This window comes from Poromitra crassiceps (genome assembly GCF_964638095.1).
Source record: "Poromitra crassiceps genome assembly, chromosome: 14".
NCBI lineage: Eukaryota > Metazoa > Chordata > Actinopteri > Beryciformes > Melamphaidae > Poromitra > Poromitra crassiceps.
Genome location: NC_139633.1, coordinates 25,114,604 through 25,137,202, shown reverse-complemented (window position 1 = coordinate 25,137,202; position 22,599 = coordinate 25,114,604). Strand labels below are relative to the sequence as shown.

At 44.7% G+C, this 22,599-nt stretch overlaps 2 protein-coding genes across 2 annotated transcripts in view; one reads left to right on the top strand and one right to left on the bottom strand.

The window, feature by feature from the left end:
- The window catches only part of phyhiplb (phytanoyl-CoA 2-hydroxylase interacting protein-like b), a 34,534-nt gene extending 14,354 nt beyond the window's left edge, over positions 1 to 20,180 (top strand). The window contains exons 2-5 of the mRNA XM_083650514.1: positions 2,522 to 2,718; positions 4,855 to 5,029; positions 9,098 to 9,215; positions 19,613 to 20,180. Of these exons, the coding sequence (XP_083506640.1) occupies positions 2,522 to 2,718; positions 4,855 to 5,029; positions 9,098 to 9,215; positions 19,613 to 20,156 (1,034 nt within the window). The 3' untranslated portion in view covers positions 20,157 to 20,180. The remainder of the gene's footprint in view (positions 1 to 2,521; positions 2,719 to 4,854; positions 5,030 to 9,097; positions 9,216 to 19,612) is intronic.
- Positions 20,181 to 20,316: 136 nt separating this feature from the next.
- The window catches only part of LOC310789093 (protein FAM13A-like), a gene marked incomplete at its 5' end in the record, with an annotated part of 36,897 nt that continues 34,614 nt past the window's right edge, over positions 20,317 to 22,599 (bottom strand). Inside the window, one exon of the mRNA XM_083650689.1 lies at positions 20,317 to 22,179. Coding sequence (XP_083506815.1) covers positions 22,038 to 22,179 — 142 coding nt within the window. The 3' untranslated portion in view covers positions 20,317 to 22,037. The remainder of the gene's footprint in view (positions 22,180 to 22,599) is intronic.

Below are 22,599 nucleotides of genomic sequence, written 5' to 3'. Positions count from 1 at the left end.
AATCAAAATAAACACAGGAACAGCTAGGCAGCAGCGGGCAGAAGGCAGTCACAGCAGCCCGCTGTCCTTCTCAAGAGCTCTTCAGTTGGTTCATGAAATCGCTGGGCTGCGTGCCCTCCAGTGTTGCTCCTGGCCAATCCCAGCGCCACAGGCCGTGGTTATTGCTTATCCTATGTGGGGTTAGAAATCTAAAAGGGGGATCGTGTGTGTGTGTGTGTGTGTGTGTGTGTGTGTCTGTCTGTCTGTCTGTCTGTCTGTCGGTGTGTCTGTCTGTCTGTCTGTCTGTCTGTCTGTCTGCACACTCACACCGAGTAAACTGTATTGTTGAATGTAAAAAAAAAGCACTTCATGTGTATATATATATATATATATATATATTTTTTGTCATTTGTGTCCTAACGAATAATATTTACATGTCTGATGTCAATACAGTTCAAAATAAAAGAATTGAGAGTGAGTTATGCCTGAGATTGTGCCCTTTTACAAAAATTGCCTTTTCTCCTGTTTATTTTCTCTGGGAGACCTTCTGGGGGAAAACAGGGTGTATATAAATGGCTATAAGTAGAGTACAGAACATGCTAAAAGCTCACTTTTTTTTTCCTGGTGAACCCAGAGACGTACATCTTCATTTTGAGGTATTGCAAATCACTCTGGTGCTAATAGATAATTTACTGTGGGTCTTGAAAGATGACCAACAATTATGAAAATCTTTGGCCTGTGCTAAATATTGGCAGTCCTAAACTGGCCCTGAATGAGATAATATACAGTAGATCCACCTCTGCTTATAATATACAGTAGATCCACCTCTGCTGCTTATAATATACAGTAGATCCACCTCTGCTGCTTATAATATACAGTAGATCCACCTCTGCTTATAATATACAGTAGATCCACCTCTGCTTATAATATACAGTAGATCCACCTCTGCATAATATACAGTAGATCCACCTCTGCTGCTTATAATATACAGTAGATCCACCTCTGCTGCTTATAATATACAGTAGATCCACCTCTGCTTATAATATACAGTAGATCCACCTCTGCTGCTTATAATATACAGTAGATCCACCTCTGCTTATAATATACAGTAGATCCACCTCTGCTTATAATATACAGTAGATCCACCTCTGCTGCTTATAATATACAGTAGATCCACCTCTGCTTATAATATACAGTAGATCCACCTCTGCTGCTTATAATATACAGTAGATCCACCTCTGCTTATAATATACAGTAGATCCACCTCTGCTGCTTATAATATACAGTAGATCCACCTCTGCTTATAATATACAGTAGATCCACCTCTGCTTATAATATACAGTAGATCCACCTCTGCTTATAATATACAGTAGATCCACCTCTGCTTATAATATACAGTAGATCCACCTCTGCTTATAATATACAGTAGATCCACCTCTGCTGCTTATAATATACAGTAGATCCACCTCTGCTGCTTATAATATACAGTAGATCCACCTCTGCTGCTTATAATATACAGTAGATCCACCTCTGCTGCTTATAATATACAGTAGATCCACCTCTGCTGCTTATAATATACAGTAGATCCACCTCTGCTTATAATATACAGTAGATCCACCTCTGCTTATACAGTAGATCCACCTCTGCTTATAATATACAGTAGATCCACCTCTGCTGAGTAGAGGGAAGATTCCATCAGCACTGCTTGAAATATTTAACTAGAGTGAGCCGTGCATGTTGTTGGAAGCTGATAGGTGTGTGTGTGTGGGGGGGGGGGGAGTTGATGGGTTTCTATGGCAACATACATGGTACTTGGCCATGCAGGCACTGGTAGTTCTTTCTGTCCGTGTGTGTGTGTGTGTGTGTGTGTGTGTGTGTGTGTGTGTGTGTGTGGGGGGGGGGGGTGGCCAATTGTGAGTGTTCTCTTTGGCATAATGACTGAGGCTACACGACTTAACCACTGCAGTGGTATTGTGGGTTGAAAGAAAGAAAGAAAGAAAGAAAGAAAGAAAGAAAGAAAGAAAGAAAGAAAGAAAGAAAGAAAGAAAGAAAGAGAAAGAAAGAAAAAGAAAGAAAGAAAATTCTGACACTGAATAAAACCAAGGCACATAATATGAAGGATGACATGTAATCCATATGGTCTTCTGTGATTATGCCTATTATCAAATTTCTCAGATTATAAACACTGGTTTAGGATGACTGATCAGGAGCCCATTAACACCTAAGTCATGGACCACATCACATTCAAATCAGATTTATTGGCAGGACAAAAGGATTTGTGTTGTCAAAGCTTGACGACATCAGCATTCCTACAGCAGATATGGACTGCAGTATTTCATTGGTATTTTGATGAAGATATACGGTACATATAGGCTTAGCCTGGGTAAACCCATCCCCCACGTGACCTGCTCTCAGACCTGTTCTCAGTCACTATGTGACTGGGAACTGAGAGAGCAGGTCACGTGGTGGCTGGGTTTACCTAGGCTAAGCCTATATGTCATTGATGGAAACCGTTGCATTGCTTATTTTGTCGTCCCGACAGGAAATAAGTCCCAGGACGGCGGCAACTCCGCGATGGAGGAGCTTCCTGTCCCCCAGAACATCAAGATCAGCAACATCACCTGTGACTCCTTCAAGATCTGCTGGGACATGGAGCCGCGCGCCAAGGAGCGCATCACACACTACTTCATTGACCTGAACAAGAAGGAGAACAAGAACTCCAACAAATTCAAGCACAAGGTAACGCTCGCCTCAACGCAGATAGACATTTTCTGCACATTATTCAGTGTGTGGAATTTATGATTGAAAAGTCACATACAGTCTTTAGTGAGTAGATTGAGCAAAAACACCTAAATGGAGAGCAGATATGCACTTAAAACAAAATAAACTTCTAAGTGATTAATTTAGTCCAAGCTGGAAAACTGTCCTAAGAAATATCTTACCTACTGAATAAGGAACAACACTATTGCTTAAAGAATCTATGATTTATTCTGAAGCACGCGTGGGAGCTCTGTTACTCACCAGTTCATACAGCAAAACTCCCAGAACAGACAGTGAACATAGTATTTACAGGACAAGGGGGAGGAGGTGGAGTTTGAATATTAATTAGTTAAGGTGGAGCTTACTCTAAAACCACTCCTTCATTATAATTTTGGTTCTATTTCTCCACAACAACACCAAAACCCAAACAAATATAAATAATACCTGAAATTTTAAGAACACCATCAGATAACATTTCACATCATCCATGAGACCAGTGTTGGGCAGTAATGTAGTTACATTAACTTAGTTACTGTAATTTCATTAGTTTCCCAGTAACTAGTAATGTAAGGGATTACAATTTCCAAAAAGTAATTATATTACAGTTACTAATCCAAGTAACTTGAAGTTACTGCATTACTTTCTCCAGCGCTGGCACAGTGCTAAAATATAGTGTGGAGATCGGTCTGGCTAGGCAAGACTACTGTGTTGCGAGAACACAATTAAAGCAAAAGTAATATACCGTATATCAAAGTAACGAGGAACATAACTAATTACTTTTGACACCAAGTAATAAGTATGGTAATGTTATTACTTTTTAAAGGAGTAATCAGTAATAAGTAACCAATTACACTTCCTGAGTAACTTGCCCAATACGGCATGAGACAAGGGACACTCATTTCAAAGGGGTCATGTTCAAAGAGTCCACAGCGAGCCATAGCTCCGAGCGCTAGGCTAATACGGCGTGCACAGCACTCCCTGCCAGACAGGAAGTTAATTGCTCCGGCGGCCGGAGACAACAGCTCCTTCAGCAGTTGGTCTAATGAATTGCTTTGTTAATCTTACAGGCTTGTTTCATCAGCCTCCTCCTGGCCTTCCGTCCCGTAGTCACTTCCTGGGTGCTGTGTAGTGAAGTCTTACCCTCTCTACTGCGTCTGGAGGGGAGACCATACCACTGTTAGTCTTACCCTCTCTACTGCGTCTGGAGGGGAGACCATACCACTGTTTTTATCGCCGTGTGCAGCAATGATGCTGGTGGATTAATCGGCCGCCTCTGTTGCTAGGCAGGGGCTCCGCTAGTTCTCTGCTCCAATCAATGACCTGTTGAGACACAGTACGTATGTAGGAAAGGACCTCAGCAGGCGCACTCTGCACATTTTACATTTTTATTTCACCTTTATTTCACCAGGCAAGTCATTAAGAGCAAAATCCTATTTCCAACGGTGGCCTGGAAAGCGACAAGAGCCACTTGAGGGAAGGGGAAGTGGGCTAGACAATAAAAAACAAGTTAAAAGCTCAAAATGCAACAATAATATCAACAAACATAGGCACAATAAAACACAGGCAAGCAAATCAATGAGACGAGATATGGGGAGAGAGAGAAGTGTTATGGGGGATATTTCACGACGGTGGAGAAACAGTTGCAGGTATCAGTGAGAATGTCTGAGATGGCGTCTTTGAAGGCAGAGATGGGAATGAATGTGTCCAGTTTGAGGTTTTTTTTGCAGAGCATTCCAGTCACAGGCAGCAGCAGACTGGAAAGATGCGAGTCCGAGGGAGGTGTTGGTTTTGGGAATTTGTAACTGGTTATGGAGTGAGGAGCGGGTGTTGTGTGTGACAGACATTGGGTGCAACAGGTGACACAGGTAAGGGTATTGATGTATTGATAGTGACTACAGTCTTCCTACTATATGAGATTTGTTCATGTGCTTGTGTGTGTGTGTGTGTGTGTGTGTGTGTGTGTGTGTGTGTGTGTGTGTGGCTGAAAGCAGTCTATTCGTGGAATATCTTTCTTTGACCCCTTTTAACCTCTGTCTCTCTCGCCTTCTCACCCCCTCCCTCACCCCCTCCCTCCCTCCCTCCCTCTGTCCTTCCCTCCTCCCCCTCCCTCCTCAGGACGTGCCCACCAAGCTGGTGGCCAAGGCGGTGCCCCTGCCCATGACCGTGCGGGGCCACTGGTTCCTGAGCCCGCGCACAGAGTACACCGTGGCCGTCCAGACCGCGTCCAAACAGACCGACGGCGACTACGCCGTCTCCGAGTGGAGCGAGATCATCGAGTTCTGCACCGCCGGTGAGCGCAGCCGCAGCACAGCCTGGCTGCATTAAATAAACCCTCCGTCTTGGAAAAATCATGCCGACGCGGAAGTATCAAAAACCGCAGTTCCTCGAATGGCCATTTCGGGCCACAGTGTTCCGTTCCACTGTGGCTCTTCTCGTCCAAGATGGCGACGGCCAAAACGCCAAACTCGAGGCTTCAAAACGGGAGTCCACAAACCAATGGGTAGTCTGACTGGCTTGAAGCAGACTTAGCTCTCCCATCTGCCGACCATTTCAGTCGGTGCCGGATGGAAATCCCACTCCTCTCCCTGCAAGCTCTGCAATTGGCTCTGACCTGCTCTGACTGCGGCTGCGACCATATTTGGATTTCCTTCCCACATCCCCCGTGTCGAATCTGTCTGCCTCTGCTGCTGTACGTGTCGAATCTGCCGGGTGGAGCAGGATATGAGGGAGAACGGGAGAGGAGGCGGGGCTAATTTGTTGTGAGGGAAGAGGAGTGAGTGAAAGATGGATGGAAAGAGGGAGGGGGCGCTAAGGGAAAAGAAGAGGGATTAAATGAGAGAGGAGAAGTGGTGCTGCATCAGGATGCAGAGGTCATCGAGTTCAACACTGCTGGTTAGAGGCTCAGAGAGGGGGGAGGGGAGAGGGGGGGGAGTGCGACAGCATGGAGACTGGGGAGGAAGAATCGATCGGAGAGGACGGAGGGCGGGAGGGAGGCTTGGAGGGGATGGGGAGGAGAGGAAGCAGAACAGGCAGGGAGAGCGAGCATGAGAACAGGCAGGGAGAGAGAGAGCATGAGAACAGGCAGGGAGAGAGAGCATGAGAACAGGCAGGGAGAGAGAGCATGAGAACAGGCAGGGAGAGAGAGAGCATGAGAACAGGCAGGGAGAGAGAGAGCATGAGAATAGGCAGGGAGAGAGAGAGCATGAGAACAGGCAGGGAGAGAGAGAGCATGAGAATAGGCAGGGAGAGAGAGAGCATGAGAACAGGCAGGGAGAGAGAGAGCATGAGAAGAGGCAGGGAGAGAGAGAGCATGAGAACAGGCAGGGAGAGAGAGCATGAGAACAGGCAGGGAGAGAGAGAGCATGAGAACAGGCAGGGAGAGAGAGAGCATGAGAAGAGGCAGGGAGAGAGAGAGCATGAGAACAGGCAGGGAGAGAGAGAGCATGAGAAGAGGCAGGGAGAGAGAGAGCATGAGAACAGGCAGGGAGAGCGAGCATGAGAACAGGCAGGGAGAGAGAGCATGAGAACAGGCAGGGAGAGAGAGAGCATGAGAACAGGCGGGGAGAGAGAGAGCATGAGAACAGGCAGGGAGAGAGAGAGCATGAGAACAGGCAGGGAGAGAGAGAGCATGAGAACAGGCAGGGAGAGAGAGAGCATGAGAACAGGCAGGGAGAGAGAGCATGAGAACAGGCAGGGAGAGAGAGCATGAGAACAGGCAGGGAGAGAGAGAGCATGAGAACAGGCAGGGAGAGAGAGAGCATGAGAACAGGCAGGGAGAGAGAGAGCATGAGAACAGGCAGGGAGAGAGAGCATGAGAACAGGCAGGGAGAGAGAGAGAGCATGAGAACAGGCAGGGAGAGAGAGAGCATGAGAACAGGCAGGGAGAGAGAGCATGAGAACAGGCAGGGAGAGAGAGAGCATGAGAACAGGCAGGGAGAGAGAGAGCATGAGAACAGGCAGGGAGAGAGAGCATGAGAACAGGCAGGGAGAGAGAGAGCATGAGAACAGGCAGGGAGAGAGAGCATGAGAACAGGCAGGGAGAGAGAGAGAGCATGAGAACAGGCAGGGAGAGAGAGCATGAGAACAGGCGGGGAGAGAGAGCATGAGAACAGGCAGGGAGAGAGAGCATGAGAACAGGCGGGGAGAGAGAGCATGAGAACAGGCAGGGAGAGAGAGAGCATGAGAACAGGCAGGGAGAGAGAGAGCATGAGAACAGGCAGGGAGAGAGAGAGCATGAGAACAGGCAGGGAGAGAGAGAGCATGAGAACAGGCAGGGAGAGAGAGCATGAGAACAGGCAGGGAGAGAGAGAGCATGAGAACAGGCAGGGAGAGAGAGCATGAGAACAGGCAGGGAGAGAGAGAGCATGAGAACAGGCAGGGAGAGAGAGAGCATGAGAACAGGCAGGGAGAGAGAGAGCATGAGAACAGGCAGGGAGAGAGAGCATGAGAACAGGCGGGGAGAGAGAGCATGAGAACAGGCAGGGAGAGAGAGAGCATGAGAACAGGCAGGGAGAGAGAGAGCATGAGAACAGGCAGGGAGAGAGAGCATGAGAACAGGCAGGGAGAGAGAGAGCATGAGAACAGGCAGGGAGAGAGAGCATGAGAACAGGCAGGGAGAGAGAGAGCATGAGAACAGGCAGGGAGAGAGAGCATGAGAACAGGCAGGGAGAGAGAGAGCATGAGAACAGGCAGGGAGAGAGAGCATGAGAACAGGCAGGGAGAGAGAGCATGAGAACAGGCAGGGAGAGAGAGAGCATGAGAACAGGCAGGGAGAGAGAGAGCATGAGAACAGGCAGGGAGAGAGAGAGCATGAGAACAGGCAGGGAGAGAGAGAGCATGAGAACAGGCAGGGAGAGAGAGCATGAGAACAGGCAGGGAGAGAGAGAGCATGAGAACAGGCAGGGAGAGAGAGCATGAGAACAGGCAGGGAGAGAGAGCATGAGAACAGGCAGGGAGAGAGAGCATGAGAACAGGCAGGGAGAGAGAGCATGAGAACAGGCGGGGAGAGAGAGAGCATGAGAACAGGCAGGGAGAGAGAGCATGAGAACAGGCAGGGAGAGAGAGCATGAGAACAGGCAGGGAGAGAGAGAGCATGAGAACAGGCAGGGAGAGAGAGAGAGCATGAGAACAGGCAGGGAGAGAGAGAGCATGAGAACAGGCAGGGAGAGAGAGCATGAGAACAGGCGGGGAGAGAGAGAGCATGAGAACAGGCAGGGAGAGAGAGCATGAGAACAGGCAGGGAGAGAGAGAGCATGAGAACAGGCAGGGAGAGAGAGCATGAGAACAGGCAGGGAGAGAGAGCATGAGAACAGGCAGGGAGAGAGAGCATGAGAACAGGCAGGGAGAGAGAGCATGAGAACAGGCAGGGAGAGAGAGAGCATGAGAACAGGCAGGGAGAGAGAGCATGAGAACAGGCAGGGAGAGAGAGCATGAGAACAGGCAGGGAGAGAGAGCATGAGAACAGGCAGGGAGAGAGAGCATGAGAACAGGCAGGGAGAGAGAGAGCATGAGAACAGGCAGGGAGAGAGAGAGAGCATGAGAACAGGCAGGGAGAGAGAGCATGAGAACAGGCAGGGAGAGAGAGCATGAGAACAGGCAGGGAGAGAGAGCATGAGAACAGGCAGGGAGAGAGAGCATGAGCGATGGATGTGTTGGAGGGAGATGAGGAAGTGGCAGGGAGGGAGGTTTGGAGCTGGAAAGGGATGAAGAGGAATGCTTAATGATGTGGTTCATCCTAATTGGTTAAAACATGCCAGTGTAAAAAATAAATAAAGTGAAGGTTGCAAGTAGAGGACAGGTAGAAAATACTGTAGGTGCTGAGCAGCAAAGATCAGAGACTTCCAATTAGTGAAAACTTTTGAGTAAATTTTTCATAGTGTTATTTGTTTTGCTTTTGATTCTGCTGCATTGTATAACAAGCTATATGAAAGGAAAACTTTGAGCGTTCTCACTAACAAAGCTACTTAGGAGGTAGATTTTATTACAGGACTTAAGTGTCTAGCATAGACGCTGAGTGTGTCTAGCATAGACACCGAGTAGCTATCTGGGCTCATACTTGGTCTCTACCTCAGAAAACCGATAAGAATAATAATTCGTATAAAGTATGCAATATAACAGAAACAAGAGAAAGGAAACAAAACATCATTAGAAAAAGAAAAAATAACAAGAAAAGAAAACATAAGATCAAGCGATGTGAGGTGTAAGTGTGATGTATGTGGACTATGTGTGGCTCAGAGAGAGTTTAAGCTTGGATTTAAATGAGTTAACAGATGATGCATGTTTGGTAATATTGTGCATTGTGTCTCTTGTCCTACTGATGATGGTATATTATGTCTAATGATGTCGTGTCCGTTTCCAGATTACTCCACAGTGCATCTAAACCAGCTGATGGAAAAGGCGGAGGTCATTGCCGGTCGGATGCTGCGTTTCTCCGTCTTCTACAGGAACCAGAACAAAGAGTACTTTGACCACGCCAGGTAGGAAGAATTTTAGCAAGCTGACGCCGCCTGAGATTTACTGTATGGCTATGTATCATTTTGATGAATCGTTTGATTTTTGTTTTTGTTTTTTTTGTATTTTGTTTTTACGTTTATTTAACCAGGTGAGTCCGATTGAGATCACAAGATCTCTTTCTCGAGGGAGCCCTGGCCAAGAAAGCAGCAATACAGTTTCAACACAGCAAGCAATGAAAAAGGACAGAAACACAGAAACATACAGCTCGGTGAATCAATATGCCTAAAAGACAAACAGGAGTACTCAGGCAACGCACAAGCAGACAATAAACAATACAAAGCACATATAACAAAAGCACACAGTGGCAGCTCATAAATTCATATGCCTGAGGAGAGACGGAGGAAAAACGGGTCTAGCTACTGGAGCCATTACAAACTCCCAATTGAATTAGCCGCAAAACCCTTCACTATTGTTTTTGCAAAGCTCAAAACCGGAATCAGCTTATCTACCAAGCCCTGACTATAAGCCTGACTAGGGGTAGAGAACATAAAGGCCTGTTTGCCAAATTCCATGCAAACCTTAGGACGGTCAGCAGAGATGGGAAGTAACTAAGTACAAATACTTTATTACTGTACTTGAGTACAGGCTAGTTACTTTAGTTTTAATGCATGACGGACACATAATGTAACGTGGTTGGTCTCTCTCATCTCGCGTTCCCCCAGCTTTTATGCATTATGTGCACCTTTTTCGTGCAAAAACCATATCACACAAATTATTATTGAAGCTATAGTCTTTATACATCTTGGAGGGGATCTTTTAAGTTTAATAGTCTTTGAATGATATTAATATGATGTCAGTGTTTGCATACCATCAAGGTCCAATGTGTAAGATTCCTCCACAACAATACACAAACACAAAGTCACAAAGTTTTGGTACAACCGTTGCTCAAAGATTGTTTAAATAATCAGACTGCATCCATCTTTAAGTCAGTGGGCCACACCTTATAGAATAACACTGTGTTTATCTCTATGGGATATAGACGGTATAGAGATAAGCACTGTGCCTATCTCTATGGGATTTAGATTGCATAGAGATGAACGGATGGTTATGATGTAACCCAGGTTTCCTGAGGGGAGACTTCTCTCCCTCATCAATTCCATTACCTAATTCAGCGCAGCCTTTCTGGATTACCACTTTAAGACACTTAATTAGCACCACCTGGGTGAGCTTGTTCAGGTGTGGCTGGTTGAACTTTTCACAGTGCACTATGAAAAGTCTGGTTTACCTTTTTACAGTCGGCTATTCAGCAAAACCTCTCTCTCTCTCTTTATCACTCTATGTCTCTCACCCAATTTCAGCTCTCTCACACAATTTCAGCTGTAAAGCAACATACATCTGTCAAAAAAGTATACAATTGCTGAAAATATCTTTTATAAATTATGGATGGAAGACAAAAAAGCACAAGTTAAAGGAAAATAACATAAAGAATGTGATGAACACACCTGACTTTAGTGTAAATATAATTTAGCTTAATTTATTATTTAGTGTTATTTAAAAAAAACTATGATTATCTGCACTGTCAAAAATATTATTTATTTATTATTATTATTATTATTATTATTATTATTATTATTATTATTATTATAATTTGAAGTGCAATACAAACTAAAAGAAGATTGTTACACCTATTTCCACTTTTATTCAAATACAAATAACTGCCTCAAAAAGGACAGATGAAAGTTCAGTCTGTGCACATCCCAGGTTAAAACTCATAACCTCTCTCGCTGAAGGCAGCTGACATACACAGTGAGCCACAAAGGCACTGCCACTGATGCTGTATTTCTCTCTGTATGACTTTTGAAGTGGCTGGCTATAGGTCAAAAGGATATATTTGAGCTTTTAGTCAATTTAGAAATAGTTATCTAATCTGTGGGCACTTTCTTCTCTTTCCTCTTGCTGTCCATTCAAAACTGACTGAGACTCGAACCCACAACCTCAAAAGCCATTGAGAGCTCAGTACTCCTGGGCAGCAAGCTAACCCTCTATGCCACCAGGTCAGACCTCTTTAGACTGGGTTTCTCAGTGTTTTTCACTCTTTCCTCTGGCTGTTGCCATTCAAAAGTGACTGAGGGGTGGGCTGACCGTCTGTAGGAGGCGCTCTGTCAGCCAGTGTGTTTCCAGCCATGTTAAAGAGATGGGAGACCGGTTTGCGGAACATTTCTCCTCCATCGGGAATCGAACCGCCACTCAGCCCTTCATGCAGAGACAGAGAAACAGCTGCTGTTCCTCAGTGTGGGTGTTAGCATCTGATTTCTCCAAGTTTTCATACTGTTGTGTCAATAAACTCAGTTAAGAGGGATATTTTAGCTGGCATTGTTTTTTTGTAGGCTATTATATTTTATTTCATATATCATATACATTGTCAATGTAATGCTTTATTTTACAAAGTAGTTTGAACTACTTTTTCTGCGTAGCTTGTAGTTTCCTAAACTACATTTGTCACAGGGTAGCTTTGCTGTAGTTTCAACTACTTCAATGGTGAAGTAGTTGGTAGCTTCCTAAGCTATGCTTTCAAAGTAGCTTCCCCAACGCTGAGTGTATTACAGTGAAATGTAATAACAATATTCATTCACTTCAACATTATTATATAACCAAGTCTGTTGTATCAATAATACTGCAGCACCTTCCCATCTGCAAACTGTCGTTCACATATTCTTTTGGTTGAATGCATTCTTATTCAATGACAGCTGTTTGTGCCGGCCAGGCTGTGCATCTGTACTGTAGGCGATATTTTTTTTCCCATGATGGCGAAGGCTAGGCGAAGGCATGACCTGCCCCTCTCTGCCTCTGATTGGCTGACTGTACTCGGCTGCTCCCACCTTCTTTCCAGGCAAGACAGAAGTATCTCAAACTTGAGCAGCAGGTGCAAAACAATCATTAAATCAACAAGCATGAGATACTTCATTATATGGAACGTTACAATTGCAAACCCTATATCTGAGTTATTTAGGCCTACTTAGCCTATTGCACAGACGTGTAATTTTTTCTTGTCATTCCAAATTTAATCACATTGTTGCTCTGATTAAGTAGAAGTACAGTTATTTGTGTAAAAAAAAGACTGGTAAAGCAGAAGTACTGATTCAACTTAATTACTCAAGTAAAAGGAAAAAAGTACAGGCTCTGAAATGTACTAAAGTAAAGTATAAAAGTAAAAGGTTTTCTGTGCAAGGTGAATAGAAACTCACGTCATATTAATATAATTCAAATACTATTCAACTTAAAAGGTCCCTTCAAAACATATTTTAAGATGCATAAAGACTATGCTTTAATCTTCTAGTCTTAATCAGTATGACCCACTAGCTCAGGGAGTTGGATTGCTGTCTAGCAGTTTGGAGCTTGTGTGTTTGAGCCTCAGTGAGTTTTGAGGTTGTGGGTTCGATCCTCAGTCAGTTTTGAATGTTGACAGCCAGAGGAAAGAGTCATTTAAAGCCCTGAGCCCTCATTCAACCAGTCTGACTTGGTGGCACAGAGAGTAGGCTTGCTGCCTGGCAATATTGAGACCTCAGCCACTTTTGCAGTCGTGGGTTCGAGCCTCAGTCAGTTTTGAATGGTAACAGCCAGAGGGAAGAGACAAGAGCGCCCGGAGAAGAGCTGTGAGTGTGAAGGGCAGCTGGTGGTGTGAAGGAATAATACACACAGTGACACCGGGACCAGAGGTTGTGGGTTCTAATCCCGTTCCGCTGGCACTGCCTGTATCTAAGCTCTGCAGAGACATGAGCAGAGGGTTATGAGACAGAAAACCACAGAGAGCTGAAATTTTACTGACATCGGAAATATGTTTTATCTAACTGTTCTGGTTGTGTCGCCTTGAAAAAATAACTTTTTGAAAAACTGCTCTAGACTCAGTATATGACATGTCTGGATCTCTTTGCAGTCTGTCCACAGTGTCCATTTCAGTGGATCTGTAGGAGGCGCTGTGTCGCTCTGTGTATCTGCCTGTAGGAGGCGCTACGCTGGTGATGTTAAAGACAGGGCAGTGCTGTAATATGTCTCCTCCACCGGGGCCAGAGGTTGTGGGTTCGATTCCCGCTCCGCTGCCACTACCTGGAGCTAAGGGGCGGGCTGTTCTCCCCCCTGACCTCTGCAGAGACATTAGCTGAGGGTTATGAGACAGAAAACCACAGGGCGCTGAAATTTTACTGACATCGGAAGTACGTTTTTCTTGTTCTTGTTGTGTTTCGCTTGCTGCCGCTAGGTGTAAAAAAAACTTTTTGAAAAACTGCTCTAGACTCAGTATATGACATGTCTGGATCTCTTTGCAGTCTGTCCACAGTGTCCATTTCTGTGGATCTGTAGGAGGCGCTGTGTTGCTCTGTATATCTGCCTGTAGGAGGCGCTACGCTGGTGATGTTAAAGACAGGGCAGTGCTGTAATATGTCTCCTCCATCGGGAATCGAACCAACAGTCTACCTGTCAGACAGAGACAGTGACACAGCCTCTCACGGTACGTGCACATCTACAATGGCACGGCGGCTTGCCTGCTGAAAAAGCCGCTTTGACGCTGCATCTTGATAGGCTGTCTTGCTGTATTCTCGATTCTGATTGGTCCATTTCAACATCGCGCTGGAACCGCCCCCAGCGTTTCAGCGTTTCACTGTCGCAGACTAGAGGCGGCTTGTCTCCGAGCGGCCTCACGCTCGCGGGGCGGGACTAGGGCGGGACCTTTCGTTGAAGCTACCCAATGACAGCTCTTCTTACACATTTCCTCCCCGCACCCTCCTGTGTACAACGTTTCTACAGGCTACAGCTCCAAGCTGGAAGCTGGTTTGCACGCCCACAAAACGCTGCGACACAGCGGAAAAGCGAATTTGCCATTGTAGATGTGCACGTACCGTCAGCCGACTGAGCTATGAGCTGTTGGGAGTTAAGCTTCTGATTTCTACACACTGTATTCACACTCACAATAACACAGAGCATAAAGAGTGAGACAGGTGAGATTTGTACCAGTGAGTTGAGCTAGTCAGGGACTGACTAGTCTCCTTCATCAGCTTATTTCTGGGTGATTATCGGAAAACTTGCCATTTTATGTATCTGGAACAACATTCCTCTGTAAATTTGAATAAACAACAAATAAGCGATAAAACATTTTATAATTTACTTCCCCAGATATGTCTCTTAATAAAAACAAATTATTTCTTCATTTTGTTTTTAAAGAGTTTTAAACACTATTTTGTGTGAAGCATCTTGCAAAAAATGCGAAAATGACCTGTATCTCAGTCTGATCTTTCTACTTTGGCTAGCTATTAAGGCCAAAAAACATCAAACTATCATAAAAAAACATACACCTATATAATGCCCCAAGTGTTGTTTCATTACTCATGAATGAGTTTTATTCTTAATATGTGTAAAATGATGAGAAAAAGAACAATATAGTCTTGTATCCATGTTGTCGTCAACCCTGTTACTTTTAACGAAAACACCCCTTCAGACATAATGGACTGTTCCAAAAGTTGTAGCATTTCCAGGAAGTGACATCACCTGCCTTTTCTAAAGATGATGGTGGATAGATAAGTAAGTGACATCTGCTTTTAATTAATTTTCTTCAAGTTTTGTAATGTCTGACAGAGGGGGACGAGCACGCTGTGTCAGCCCTGTTACCAGAAAAGCATACATTAAAAAGTTATTTGTTTGGAATTTTAAATGTAGATATATAAGATAATTTCTGCCTCTCATGAATGCACACCATGTGGTATTAGCACCTTTACCAGCAGTATAACCAATATGCTAACTGTTGTCAACCCTGTTACTGAGGTGTCAGCCCTGTTACTTGTATACTATTCTAATATAATAATAAATAAATAAAAAGACACATGTAAAATAAACTAATTTTATGCGTTAAGTAAAAAGTACTAGTAATCCACTCGAAGAAATTTGGGTATTATTAGTTTGTTTACATAACTTTTTCTTAAACAGAAGATGCTGTGAAAGTGCCAAATGTAAATGGGCATATTCATCCATGGGAAAAAAGTAAACTCCTCAATATTCTCACTTTATAAACACACTTAGTGTAACAAGGGAGACTTTATCTTTCATAATATATCAGATTTGTTCTAAATATGGATCTAAAACCTTTTCAAACAGTAATTGTTATGTCGGTAACAGGATTGACAAAACACAGATATGCATGTTGTTTATATGTGAAAAAATAAGATAGCCTGAGATGGCACGGCACATTTTCCTGAGAGGTAAGGATCCACTTAATCCAAAAAGGGTCTTAAATACTTTTAAAACAGTACTTTGAAAATCAAACATCAAGAATGCAAAATGCCAAGTTTTCCGATAAACACCCTTCTATCAGTGTTCAAACGACTGGTGATGATAAAGAAGGATCACTGCTGCAGCTTATAATGTGAGTACTTTTTAAAAAATTGCCTGAGGCTGGGATTGAACCAACAACCTTTGCATATCACACAACATTCACATGTTTATCTGAGTGAGCTATAATCCACTTTTGCTTAAAGAGCATGGTGCAGGTTAAAGAAAATCTGAATTGACATTTTGGGCTCATGATTACAGTGAAAACACTCCAAAAAGACAAAGATCCCCCCCCCCCACAGGCCCCCAGGGTATAAATATGGAGGAAAAGGTGGCATTTTATAAATGGGTGTGTGACATAACAACAGGAGTGACATCACAAGAGGAGAATGTTCTGCTGGGGCTGACACAGGGATGCAAAGTCATGGAGAGTGAAAAAAGGTGACAGATGCCAGAGCAGACATAAAACCACTCAGAAATCCTCATATTTTGGGCTGAAAAATGTGACTGTCACCTAACGGTGAAAACACACCGCACGCGTCTCCTGCACGTAAGCTGTGCGGAGCGACCATTTGCGACCTTGTGCGCAGCCAGTTTTCATTAGGACACCATGTTAACAGATCTGTCAGTCCACACCGAATTGTGCGCAGCGCGCAGCGCGCCGCTCAGCGCGCAGCGCGCCGCTCAGCGCGCAGCTCAGCTCAGCTCAGCAGCCGCTCAGGCCAGCCTGGATTTCTATTTACCTGCGCGGCCGTCTGCGCCCGTGAGCGACTCTGTCAAGCTGAACAGATCAGATAAGGGCAGACAGGAACTCCGAAACCGGACATTCGTCAAATAAAACCAATTTCAAAGTAAAATAATGTTTATTTACGTTGTTGATTGCCCCTTTGGAAGTGTGAAAAGAGAGAAAGAGCAGTGGGAGAGGGGGAGCGGCTTCTAGGGGCTCGTTGCCTGCGGAGCAACAAGTAGAGAGCTAGGACTCGCCTTCTCTCTACAACAGCACGCACTGGGAAAACGGGAGGAGAACAGACAAATATGATGCAATTGCATTTTATAACGAAGGTAGCCATTAACTGTTATCCCAGAATATTACTTTAGATATTTATGTCGGCATTTACTTACCCATGATAACGAAGACAGGAGATCTGGGGCAAAATATATAGCGGACGAGCAGAGCGCGCAAAGTGAGCTGCGCTCTCTGTGTGGACACTTTTAAGCGACTTCTGCACGGAGGTGCGCTGCGCGGCGCATGCGCGCAAGTTCCGCGTCCGGTATGTCCCCAGCGTAAAGGTGACTATTTTGCATCCCTGTGACATCACAAAAGGTAGTTCCATGAAATGGACCAGTGCCCCCTGCTGGTTACAAAAACTAGTCTAAACGCAGCTATGTGTGATTGAAAAAAAGTTTTTTTCCCCCAAATCCCATTGCTATATACCCCTTCCACATATTAATGCAATGTGGTCTCCAACCTGCACCATGCCCTTTAAGCTCTTATCATATTTAGTCAACCTCATCCTGATTTTATTTAGTCAAGTTTTCGTCGACTAAGTGTCTAAGTATTTTCATCTCATCTTAGTCAAAGAAAACCGTAACTATTCATTAGAATTTGAATGTGCAATACAGACACAGATGTTTAACTTCTTCTTCTCTTCTGATTGGATCTCTTCCCAATTCGTCCCTCCCTAGCATTTTTAGTCTAGTTTTCACCAGTGAAAATAGGTAGTCGACTAACATTTTTCCTCATAGTTTTCGTCTACGAAATCAACACTGCTATGGATGCATGTCTCCACCTAGTGGTGCACTCCTCTTCCAAACTCACACACTTTTCCACAACTACACCATGTATCTGAAACAATGTTTACTTACTGTCAATCTCATCAAAGTTTCTGAAGACCATCTCCACGTGATCCCACTCCATAAAGCTGCATTTCCCAATGAAGGGCTGGGCAAACAGCAGGTTAGAATGAGTAAATTGGCATTGACACTGTTTTTATATAACCCTTGATCAATTCTCATTAATCTTTTATCTTTTCTTTTTTATTTGTCTGTAGGCTACATATGTGCACTGCCAAGAGTAGCGGCAGCATTATAAACCAGAGACCAGACTATATCAAAAACATAAACACACAGTGGCGTCTTTCATGCATGCTAGCAAGCGAAACTGCTGTCCGTCTGACCACAGACTGTAGAAAGAGACACAGGATAGCCAAGCGAATGTGACGCGAATGTGACGCTAGGCCAATCACAGGCAGAGAGGGTGCCTCCAGCCTTCGCCATCATCTGAAAAAAAATATTGCATACTGTAGTATATAAGGAAGATGTGGAAAGTGAGAATGCAACTGAAGGGTGCTGCTGCACAAAATGTGTTGATGACAAGTTTAGGATTAGTTTGTTCCATAAATCCACCAAGTACAAAGAACTGTAAGCCGGCTCTACCAAAAAGATAATCTGCCAGCAGGCAGAATATAGTCCTAGGCTGCATCTTTCATTACATTTGTCTACTTCTCTTACAGTACATGCTTCAGTGTTCACCTCTGCCAGAGGAGCCACTTGGAAACACAAAAATACATAAATACTGTATGTGTCTGCAGCAAGAATAAAGGTCCCTGATGGTTTCTCGCATTGGATTGAAGCCTAGTGTAACTCCTCCAGACAGTAACGGACACAATGTAACTCCTCCAGACAGTAACGGACACAATGTAACTCCTCCAGACAGTAACGGACACAATGTAACTCCTCCAGACAGTAACGGACACAATGTATCTCCTCCAGACACTAACGGACACAATGTAACTCCTCCAGACAGTAACAGACACAATGTAACGCCTCCAGACAGTAACGGACACAATGTAACTCCTCCAGACAGTAACGGACACAATGTATCTCCTCCAGACAGTAACGGACACAATGTAACGCCTCCAGACAGTAACAGACACAATGTAACTCCTCCAGACAGTAACGGACACAATGTATCTCCTCCAGACAGTAACGGACACAACCACTGTACAAAAACATGAATAAAAACAACACGCTTGTGGCAGCAAAACCTGCTCAAGTCTGCACTGATGTTGATGGAGAGACGGGGGAGGGAGGATATGTCTGGAGTGGTAGTCGTCTATTTTTAGTCGTTTACTTAAAGCATCGGCGGCTGATATGAGCACATTTGACCGTCTCTTCTGATCTCCTCTCTCCTCCTGCCGTGATGGTGTTGTTGCGCTTTCTCCTCACATCCTCTCTCCTTCAGAGGAAAGGCTCACCGCTTACCAAAACACCACTACTGAGCATTCCTTTGTTGGAGGTAGGCTATGACGTCATTTGGATTGATTAATTTCTCCTTCTGGCTGAGTTGCAGCTGCAACGGCATCCTCAACGAGTGTAGCGTGGAGACAATGCTTCTGTCAAACTGCACCATCATGTGGGGAATATCAGTACTGACGTTCCCACTTGATGAAGCCTCTGGTCTCCGTGACCTGGGTGGGAGGGGAGCTGAATAATTCCATAATCATTGCAACAAAGCAACAATTATGTCTACAATGACAACCTTTAGAGTGGTAGCAGTATAATTACAATTTGTAATTGGCGCTTTTGAGCTCTGATTTGCTGTGCTGAGAAGATAATAGCAGCTGCCACAGAAGCATTCGGTGCTTTGAATGTATTAATTTGTAGCAAACTTGGGCAGCAGCTTTGTGAGAGCTTTCTTTCTTACGGAGTGTGTGATAACGATAACTATGTTTGCTGTGGAGCAATTTTCTCTGGCTAGATTTTCTGGCAAATGCTATGACAGCTTGTGAGAAATAATGAAATTAAAGTGGCATCCCATACAGATAAGTCACTCTATCATGAAAACAAACACTCAGGAGGCATCTTTTCTGTCAGCGATTGAATATCTCGAGATTCGAATTTTGCTCAAATGTTCTCAGCGCCGCTCCGTCATTTTCCAAAATTACACCGATTATCCCAGGGGGGGGCGCCACGATTACAGATACAAAGAAAGTGACATATTGACCCATGAGAGACTGCATCATTCATAGAGGATGACGTGTTTGCTGTTGCCTTGTTCACGTTTCCGTCTGTCTGTCTGTCTGTCTGTCTCTCCTCACCCCAGGGAGGCGGGGGGGAACCTGATGCTCCCCTCGGTGAAGGACAACAGCGGCAGCCACGGCTCGCCCATCAGCGGCAAGCTGGAAGGCGTCTTCTTCAGCTGCAACACAGAGTTCAACACGGGCAAGCCGCCGCAGGACTCCCCCTACGGGCGGCACCGCTTCGAGGTGCCGGCGGACGCGCTCTTCAACCCCGACACCAACCTGTACTTCGGGGACTTCTACTGCATGTACACGGCCTACCACTACGTCATCCTGGTGCTGGCGCCGCGCGGCTCCGCGGGCGACGACTTCTGCAAGCAGAGGCTGCCGGCGCTCGACATCGCCGACAACCGCTTCCTCACCTGCGTGCGCGACGAGGAGGGCGGCGGCGGCCTGGTGTTCCGCCACGCCGGCGACGTGATCCTGGAGGTGATCCACACGGAGCCCGTGGACCTGGCGCTGGGCACGGTGGCCGAGATCAGCGGGCACCAGCTGATGAGCATGTCCACGGTCAACGCAAAGAAGGACCCCAGCTGCAAGACCTGCAACATCAGCGTGGGACGCTAAGGAAAGCTGGAGCGGGAGGGATGGGACTAGAGGGGGCTTGACCTTCACACACACACACACGCAGGATCATATTCACATGCACCGATGACGCAGACACACACACACACACACACACACACACACACACACACACACACACACACACACACACACACGCATGAAGAAGCAGATTTGAATAGGCTCCCAGACATGCACACAGGCAAATCTCTAACCCCCCCCTCTGTATTCTTAAGAGACCATCATTCCCAAAGAAAACTGTGGAGAAAGAACGAGAAGAAGCTACACAAACACACACATACATACCCTCGCTCACACCTTTCTCTCCTTCGTCTTTAAAGGATGACCCTAAATGTTGAAAATATCCATACAACCCTAAAGTCATTTCACATACGTCAACTGAGAAATCCAAAACTGGGACCCCAACAGCCTCCACCCACCTACTCTGCAAGCCAACACTGGCTCCTGACTGAACCCTTTAACTGTCCTATAACCAAACATGCACTCCAGTCCCCCGTCGTCGCATGTGTTCACCGCTTCTCTTCAATTTCCTATTCTGTTGTTTTTGAACGTGTCCCATATTTTATCAATGACCTTTGACCTGTTTTGATTGATATGCTGTTGGTGGACAAGCGTTTGTGTTCCTGTTACCCGTTCATTTGACTGACGGAGCAATTCTCGGGATCTCAGAGCAGACCGATTCAACTTTCTTTTTTTCACCTCCTACTAATGGCAAGGACTGGTACTACAATTTCCTAGGGCTGCAGCAGCATCGACAGTCAACTTTGTTTATACCAAAGGTTAAAAAAAAACGACGTAAAACCGCTGTGGAGTCATAACACTACTAATGTAACAGCCTCTAAAATGTGTGTTCACTAACTACACGTTTGAAATACTCGGTAACCTTTACAAAAGCATGATGCCGTTCTGTGCAGCATGAGTTTGAAAACTGTCGGTACCTCTACCATAGCTACCTTTCTGCAACAATCTCTCTTTTTAATTTATTCTAGTTGATGGAAAGAAAGAAAGTAGAACCATAAACTGTGTTTAGCAGAGTAAATGTGAAAAAATATTTATTTTTCTTGATATATATATATATATATATATAATATATAAAAATATATAAACCAGAAGTGCACAATATCTAAAGCTCTGATCATTGTCAACAATGGCATTTAGGGGGAATTAACATTGTACAAGCAAAATTGGGGGGAGAAACACAAATTTGACAGCAGAAATAACTTGCACTACAACGTTCACGTTTTTTCCAAGGTAAACATAACTTCAATTGTCACAATTGAGATCAACTATGAATTTCCTATTGCATATCATAGCACAATGTATGAATAAAAACTCTGACATGCACAGTCTACAGGATTGTCCGATTGATTGCATTTAAGACGACGTCCTCCTTGCCAAGATAGCACTTTTTTTTAAATGCAGTGTTTCCACATTAACTATGGACCATCTTGTCCAAAAGCAGTATTTTGGCAAGGGAAAAAAAAGCAGAAACAAATAAAGTGCCATATACATAATCTTAGAAATTGCTAACATGTAACTAACTAACATCAAATAGGTTATTACAGATATCTTTGTTATAGCTGTTTACCCCTTGACATGAACTAGTGCTACATATCGTACACTTGCTACATCAGGTTTATAACAAGCTGTTATCATGCGTCATGATGAATGATAAGGGATGTGTTTTTAGGGACTATGAAAATCTGCAGTTGCGCAGTAATTCCATCTGCGTTTTCCTCATTTTAAAGTGCATCGACACAAATTTGGGCGTGGCAGTGAAACACGACCAGAACCACCAAGGCTTCTCAACCCCCGATCTTTCAGAAATGATGAAGTCCTATTGGGTTTAGGAGGTAAAAGGTCTCACTGTGAGTAACCCGACCGGTCTTTGGTTGAGTCCTGTTGTTTACTGAGCAGGGCTTCCAGTAGACGGAGCTTGGCTCTGAGGTTCTTGTACTGGCCGTACTCCTCCGCCATCGGCCCGCGGTCCTCCTTCTGACAAGTCCTTTGAAAAAGAAAGGGAGGAGAGAAGATGCAAAACACGAGGCAAAACTTTTTTTTGTTATCGTTTCCAGACAAACTGTAGCAGCTTCCATAAGGTTGATAGTCCCTGTGTTGCCTTACTCAAGATAGCTTTGTACAGTGAGTATTGTAATCGAAAACGTATTGCATTTACTTTGGAAAACTAACATGTACAGTACAAAAAGACGTGTACAGTTCGGAGCACTTGTCTCTTATCTCTTTGTCTCTTATCTCTTTCCCGACGACTTCTCTCTCTGTGCTGTATTAACGTTACGTGAGTGTGCCGCATTACGCCGTCGTACCACTACGACGGGATTCGGTTTCGTTTTCTTGTCGATGTTCTTTCTTTGTTTTTCACAAGGCATTGTTGAAAACCAAATGTTCCCAAGTTTATTAAAAGATG